Source organism: Elephas maximus, chromosome 8 (assembly GCF_024166365.1).
Source record: "Elephas maximus indicus isolate mEleMax1 chromosome 8, mEleMax1 primary haplotype, whole genome shotgun sequence".
Lineage (NCBI taxonomy): Eukaryota > Metazoa > Chordata > Mammalia > Proboscidea > Elephantidae > Elephas > Elephas maximus.
This window is the reverse complement of record NC_064826.1, coordinates 12,548,921-12,557,340: the sequence shown is the minus strand read 5'-3', so window position 1 is coordinate 12,557,340 and position 8,420 is coordinate 12,548,921. Positions and strand designations below refer to the sequence as shown.

The 8,420-nt window shown below is 39.9% G+C and overlaps 1 protein-coding gene across 1 annotated transcript in view; it reads right to left on the bottom strand.

Moving 5' to 3' along the window:
• Positions 1 to 313: 313 nt before the first annotated feature.
• DGKI (diacylglycerol kinase iota) overlaps positions 314 to 8,420 on the bottom strand; it is a 491,936-nt gene continuing 483,829 nt past the window's right edge. Inside the window, exon 33 of the mRNA XM_049893911.1 lies at positions 314 to 1,210. Within this exon, the coding sequence (XP_049749868.1) occupies positions 1,094 to 1,210 (117 nt within the window). The 3' untranslated portion in view covers positions 314 to 1,093. The remainder of the gene's footprint in view (positions 1,211 to 8,420) is intronic.

The following is an 8,420-nucleotide window of genomic DNA, read 5'->3' as shown; positions in this document are numbered from 1 at the left end:
CAATGACTGCGTTCTTGCCTGTGTTATCTTGACACACGCTGCTACTTTTGCTTTTGCTGTTTGATTTCAAGCCCGTCGGCCTGTTTTCTATTCTCACTCAAAAGAGTTTAGACGTTAATGCTGTTATAGTGGTCTGTTTGCTGTGACCACAGTTTCCACACATGCCTTTCTGCACTGCCATTTAAACAGCACTTAACATCGAGTGGTTCTGCCAGCTAGCTATGGGCCTTTGATGAATCCACTGCGCATCTCTATTGCAGCGCAAGGCAAAGATGGCTACTCAAGGCGGTCCTGAGCTGTATAAACAGCCCAAGTTGAACCAGTCTCTCATGACTCCCAGCAACAGCCCAGCTACCTGGGCCGACCCCTGGCTGACCTCTCTGAGGCACCTCAGAGCACAGACAACTCCCAGCCACCTCACCATACCTCAGAGATATAGCACACAACAAGTTGACATTATCCATGTGGCACTTCCCAACTCCTAGATAATGAATGAAAAAGGAAGGGGAGGGGGGCATGCAAAGAGTCTCTAAGGAGTCTTCTTGGTATATTTAGTCTTGGAAATTGAAATGGATTTATAGCTCTGTTTTTGCTGTTTCTGCAGAACATCCAGAGGGTTTCAAAAGACCTTCAGACAACTTTGTGGTCTTCAAAGATGGAATGGAAAGAGAACAGATAATATCGTATTCTTAAAACGGATAGGGAGTTACAGTAGAATTGTGTGGTTCGGGGAAAGATGGCTGCATAGTGGGAGGAGGGAGCAGTGCCATTAACACGGACATCCTTTGAATCTTTAAAATAAGTTATACAGGTGAACATAGAAGTTCATGCTACTTGCTGGAAGCAGTAAGGATCAAGTTTTGTGGACGTCGTAGTCCACACATCTCCAAGTAGCCTGCCTCATTCTCAACGGGCTATCATGTTCTGCTGTCTATCCTGGTAGCCCTTAAACTGGTGGCATGGTCTCAGACAGATTCTTGCAGGAGAGAGACAGATAGATGGATTCCATCAGCTTCTTCCAGGGGAGTTGCCCGATGGCTGGGAGGGCATAGGTGATATGCTCGCTCAGGTGCTCTTTGCCTGTCTACCAGGGTCAAACAGCAGTTTCCAGGTCCTCATGGCCAATGATCTTATAGTTCTGACAGGTTTCTAGGTAAGCAGCCAAATCCAGGTCCCCAGCCTGCTGTGCTTTGTCTTGAGGAGTCTTACCCTGGAGGTAACAGAGCAAAGGAAAGACAAAAACACTTGGAGTGAGATCCCAAAAACAACAAAATCAAGAATTGCAGAAACACTGCTAGTCAACAATTACTTGCTAATAAGGATTTTTCCTTGTTTAGTGTTTTGGGGCTTCCAAAGCACCTCCAAATCCGATGTCTTAGGTAATCATCACATCAAACCTGTAAGCGAGGTAAGTTAAAGAGGAAGAGACTACCATTTGGGCAGGTGGGGTTTATAACTAAGGAATCAGAGATTCACCAACTCTACCTGAGACCACAGGAGGTAACGGAGACACAGTGAGCTCTGGGACCCACAGCCTTTTTTGGACAAAGGTGGGATAAAAATCACCAAATAGAAAAACAGGGAAGCAGTTACTGGGATTTCTAGTTTAAGACTCTTTGTATTACACCAAACTTGGAAGCAATGAGCAGAGACTAAGAGGAAGGGACAGGCATAATACCTCATCCCTCTAATAAGTGTGTTTTTGACTACAAAACTGATGACTGCTAATTTAAAAATCTTGGCAAAGTTGAAAAGTACAAAGATTTACCAAAAAAAAAAATCACCAATAATTCCATTAAATTAAAATAACCACTGTTAACCTTCCATTGAGTAACTACTTTGTCTCTCTATATATTCTGCACATAATTAATTTATAGAAATAAAACCCTATTTTATTTACATACTATTCTAAAATCTGCTTTTTTCTCTTCATAATAGGTCATACAATTTTTTACATCATTAAATATTCTTCTACATCTTGATTTTAAAGGATCACATAATTTCTGGCAGTCTATTATTTTACACTGCTATTGAACATTAAAGCTCCAATTTCTCAGTATTATATATAAAGCTATGTATACATTTGTACATATGTATGTGTGTGTGTATATATACACATTTACATATATATACAAATATACATCTACACTTCTCTGTATAGACAAATAGATGACAGACAGACAGATAGAAAGATAGATGGGAATATATCCCCAAACAAAGAAATCGCTGGATGGTGCAAATGGTTAAACACTGGACTACTAACCAAAAGGTTGGAGGTTCGAACCCACCAAGAGGCTCCTCGAAAGTAAGGCCTGGTGATCTGCTTCCTCAAGGCCCCAGCCTTGAAAACCCTGTGGAGTGCAGTGCTACTTTCCACACGTGGGGTCGCTGGAGTTGAGTCTATGGCAGCTGACAACGACACCCAAACCAAACCGAACTGGCGCCGTCTAGTCAGTTTCAACTCGTGGCAACCCTGTGTGTTACAGAGCAGAACGGAGCTTCACAGGGTCTTCTTGGCTATAGATTTTAAAGAAGCAAATCACCAGGTCTTTCTTCCGTGGTGCCTATTGGTGGGTTCAAACCACCAACCACTCGGTTAGTAGCCAAGAGCAAACCATTTGCAGAATGCTGGGAGATATATATATATATAGTAGATACGCATATACACACGTAGTAGTGTTGTCAGGTGTCGTCGAGTCGGATCCAACTCACAGCTACCCGATATACAATAGAACAGAACACTACCCGCTCCTGCACCATCCTCACAGTCGCTGTTATGGTTCAGCCCATTGTTGCAGACACCGTGTTAATCCATCTCATTGAGAGCCTCCCTCTTTTTTGATCACCCTCTAATTTACCAACCACGATGCCCTTTTCCAGGGGTTGGCCCCTCTTGATAACATGTCTAAAGTACTTAAAATGAAGTCTCCCATCCACTTTCTAAGGAGCATTCAGGCTGTACTTCTTCCAAGACAGATTTGTTCCTTCTACTGGCAGTCCTTGGTATATTCAAAATTCTTCACCAACACTCTAATTCAAACTCATCGGTTCTTCTTCGGTCTTCCTTATTCGTTGCACAGCTTTTGCATGCATAGGAGGTGATTGAAAATACCCTGGCTTGGGTCAGGTGCACCTTAGTCCTCAAAGTGACATCATTGCTTTTTAACACTTAAAAGAGATCTCTTGCAGCAGATTTGCCCAATGCAACACATTGTTTGATTTCTTGACTGCTGCTTCAGTGGGCGTTGATTGTGGATCTAAGTAAAATGAAATTCTCGACAACTTCAAACTTTTCTCTGTTTATCATGATGGGGCTTATTGATCCAGTTGTAAGGATTTTTGTTTTCTTTATGTTGAGGTGCAATCCATACTGAAAGCTGTATGTAGTCTTTGATCATCAGTAAGTACTTCAAATCGTCTTCACTTTCAGCAAGCAAGGTTGTGTCATCTGTATGTAGCAGACTGTTAATGAGTCTTCCTCCAATCCTGATGCCGAGCTTTTCTTCATGTCCAGCTTCTCAGATTATCTGCTCAGCATGTAGATTAAATAATTATGGGGAAAGGATACAACCCTGATGCATACCTTTCCTGATTTTAAACTACGCAGTATCCCTTTGTTCTATTCCAACGACTGCCACTTGGTCTATGTACAGGTTCTATAAGAGCACAATTAAGTGTTCTGGAATTCCCATTCTTCCCAATGTTATCCATAATTTGTTATAATCCAACAGTTGAATGCCTTTGCATAGTCAATAAAACACAGGTAAACATCTTTCTGGTATTCTCTGCTTTTAGCCAAGACCCATCTGATATCCTCAATGATATCCCTCATTCCCCCTCCTCTTCTGAATTTGACTTGACTTTCTGCCAGTTCTCTGTTGATGTACTGCTGCATCCATTTTTTAATGATTTTCAGCAAAGTTTTACTTGCATGTGATATTAATGATATTGTTGGATAATTTATGCAATCTGTTGGATCACTTTTCTTTGGAATGGGTACAAATACGAATCTCTTCCACTCGGTTGGCCAGGCAGCTGTCTTCCAAATTTCTTGGCATAGACATGTGAGCACCTCCAGCACTGCATCCATTTGTTGAAACATCTCAATTGGTGTTCTGCCTGGTTTTCTGCCAATGCCTTCAGTGAAGCTTGGACTGCTTCCTTCAGTACCATCAGTTCTTGATCATATGCTACCTCCTAAAATGAATGAATGTCGACCAATTCCTTTTGGTACAATGACTCTGTGTATTCCTTCCATCTTCTTTGTCGACGATTTCTTTTTGGTGTAGTGACTCTGTGTATTCCTTTCATCTTCTCTTGATACTTCCTGCATCATGTAATATTTTCCCCATAAATCCCTCAATACTGTAACTTGAGGCTTGATTTTTCTCTTCAGTTCTTTTAGCTTGAGAAATGAGAGTGTTCTTTCCTTTTGGTTTTCTAACTTCAGGTCTTTGCACATTTCATTATAACACTTTATCTCCTTGAGCTGCCCTTTGAAATCTTCTGTTCAGCTCTTTTACTTCATCATTTCTTCCATTCGCTTTAGCTACTCTATGTTCAAGAGCAACTTTCAGAGTCTCTTCTGATATCCATTTTGGTCTTCTCTTTCTTTCCTCTCTTTTTAATGACCTTTTTCTTTCTTCATATATGATGCCTTCAGTGTCATTTCACAACTTGTCTGGTGTTCGCTCATCAGTGTTCAATGCGTCAAATCTATTCTTGAGAGGATCTACAAATTCAGGTGGGATATACTCAAGGTTGTACTCTAGCTCTCGTGGACATGCTCTAATTTTCTTCAACATCAACTTGAACTTACATATAAGCAAGTGATGGTCTGTTCCACAGTCGGCCCCTAACCTTGTTATGACTGATGATATTGTTTTTTCATCGTCTCCATAGGTGTAGTCAATTTAATTCCTATGTATTCCACTTGGTGAGGTCCATGTATATAGTCATTGTTCATGTTTTTGAAAAAAGTACTTACAATGAATAAGTCATCGGTCTTGGAAAATTCTGTCATGTGCTCTCTGGTGTCATTCATATCACCAAGACCATATTTTCCAACTACTGATCTTTCTTCTTTGCATTCCAATCACCAATAATCATCAATGCATCCTGACTGCATGCTCCATCAATTTCAGACTGGAGAAGTTGGTAAAAATCTTCAGTTTCTTCATCTTTGGCCTTAGTGGTTGGTGGGTAAATTTGAATAGTAGTCATATTAACTGGTCTTCCTTGTAAGAGTATAAATATTATCCTATCACTGACAGCACTGTACTTAAAGACAGATCTTGACATGTTCTTTTTGACCTTGAATGTGACGCCATTTCTCTTTGTTATTCCCAGGAGAGTAGACCATATGATTATCCAACTCAAGATGGTCAATACCAGTCCATTTCAGCTCACTAGTGTCTATGATATTTATCTTTATGCATTCCATTTCATTTTTGACAGCTGCCAATTTCCCTAGATTATACTTCATATATTCCACATCCCAATTATTAATGGATGTTTGCTGTTGTTTCTCCTCATTTTCAGTCATGCCTCATCAGCAAATGAAGGTCCTGGAAACTTTGCTCCATCCACATCATTATGGTCAACTCTACTTTGAGGAGGCAGCTCTTCCCTAGTTGTAATTTTGAGTGCCTTCCAACCTAAGGGGCTCATCTTCCAGCACTTTATCAGACAATGCCCTGCTGCTATTCATAAGGTTTTTCTTGGCCAGTTTTTTCAGAAGTAGATTGCCAAGTCTTTCTTCCTAGTCTGTCTTAGTCTGGAAGCTCTGCTGAAACTTGTCCACCATGGGTGACCTTGCTGGTATTTGAAATACTGGTGGCATAGCTTCCAGAATCACAGCAACACGAAAGCCACCAGAGTATGACAAACTGAAAGATGAGTATCCAGTGAATTTCTTTTGACAGGGGTCAGTTCCTTAACAAAACAACAACTCAAAGGCCCACCCCAGTTCACCAGATGAGTGGTGGTATATATATACATATTTGGATACACAGTTGATATTTTTTATATGAAGCCATTGAAAAGAAGTCAGCATTAGCTGGAGGGATTGTCTCCATTCTTTTGAATACTTGCAGATACTAATTAACATTGTTTAACCCTTCATTTTGATTTTAATTCAGTGTTGTGTTACTGCTGTTATTGTTAGGTGCTGTCGAGTCGGTTCTGACTCATAGCGACCGTATGCACAAGAGAACAAAGCACTACCTGATCTTGTGCCATTCTCACAATTGTTGCTATGTTTGAGCCCATTGTTGCAGCCACTGTGTCAATCCATCTCCTTGAGGGTCTTCTTCTTTTTCGCTGACCCTCTACTTTACCAAGCATGATGTCTTCTCCAGGGACTGATCTTTCCTGATAACATGTCTGAAGTATGTGAGACGTAGTCTCACCATCCTTGCCTCTAAGAAGCATTCTAGTTGTACTTCTTCCAAGACAGATTTGTTCTTTTGGCAGTCCAGGGTATATTCAATATTCATTTCTTCTTCACTCTTCCTTATTTATTGTCCAGCTTTCACATGCATACGAGGCACTTGAAAACATCATGGCTTGGGTCAGGCACACCTTAGTCCTCAAGGTGACACCTTTGCTTTTCGGCACTTTAAAGAGGTTCTCTGTAGCAGATTTGCCCAGTGCAATGCGTCTTTTGATTTCTTGACTGCTGCTTCTATGGGTGTTGATTGTGGATCCAAGTAAAACGAAATCCTTGACAACGTCAATCTTTTCTCTATTTATCATGATGGTTCTTATTGGTCCAGTTGTGAGGATTTTTGTTTTCTTTATGTTGAGGTATAACCCATACTGAGGCTGTAGTCTTTGATCTTCATCAATAAGTGCTTCAAGTTGTCTTCACTTTCAGCAAGCAAGGTTATGTCATTTGAATAACCCAGGTTGTTAATGAGTCTTCCTCCAATCCTGATGCCCCATTCTTCATATAGTCCAGCTTCTCATATTATTTACTCAGCATACAGATGCAATAGGTATGATGAAAGGATACAACCCTGACACACACCTTTCCTGACTTTAAACCATGCAGTATCCCCTTGTTTTGTTTGAATGACTGACTTCCTCTTGATCCACATACAGATTTGTAGTGTTATCTATTTAAAAAGTGGTAAGAAAAGGGTAGAGGCATGATCGTTATACTAAGGAAATAGTTCCAAGTACGAATGCAAATGAATTTTATAAAAATTATCAAAGACTTCTCATCCCCCATCTGTGCTAACTCAGTGGATTCTGTTGACCTCAATGAAACGTGCTCCAGGTAACCTAAAGGACACATGGGGTAGAAGATAAAAGGGAAGAAACAAAGTCTCTGGGCTCTTTTACTAAAATTTTACTCATTTAGTTAGAATTTAACATTTAACCACTAGATTAACTCTTATAATAATTTTTGATTAACTTGTTTACAATCTTACAAGACTGTCTTGCTTTTACTTCAATAATAATGAAGTTTGAATTCCTAGCTCCCAAATACTCAAAGAAGTAGACTGGGGTAGCCCTTTGAGTTGTGTTTTTTTTTTATTTATTTTTAAGGAACTGGCCACTATTGAAAGAAATTCACAGGATACTTCTTCTCCTAAGTTATTCCAGGAAGATTCAGTCATAATTTTCATATTCAGATTTAACCTGTTACCAAATTACAAAGTGTTAAAATTAAAGGATCCCTAAAAAGAATGATGCACAGCTATATTAACTAATATGGAAAGATCTCTAGAACATAACATCAAGTGGGAAGTTAGGTTATACAACAGCACATATACTATGACTTCATCTACCTAAGGAAACACAGATAAAGAAAAACAGACACACCACAGGTGAAGAGAGGTCGTTAAAATTTTAAGAGTATTTATGTCTGGAGTGTGGGGTTTCCCATGATTTTTACTTCTTTTGCATTTTTCTGCATTGCTAAAGTTTTATATGTGAGAATGAGCTAGGTTGATAATCATAAAAAATAATAAAGTTATTTGTATCTTGAAAAAAAACAGCACACACAATACAAAATAGGGAGAAATCTCAAATAACACTGAGTCCATTTATCTCGTGCAGAAAATGAGAAAAACACAAAGCACGCCCTGGGGAACTGCTCAGGTGTACCATTGGCTTGGGAGCAGGAGTCCTGACTCCCAGGCTTCTCTTTGTCCCTCTATCATGCTGCTCCTTCCCTTTCTTTTCATCATCTGAGGTAAGTGCAAGACAAGTCTTTTGTCTGAAAAACAGGAAGTTGTCCTACTAGGATCTGAGTGGCCCCAACCGAGGCAATCCCACCCTACAACATGGCCTCCACTGATCGTGCCTAAGATGTTTGTGTTTCTCAGACAGGTTAAACATTGATGCATCTGAGTACAAACATTATCTGGGCAGATTATTACATCGAGCAATTATCTTTCAATTGAAATCCA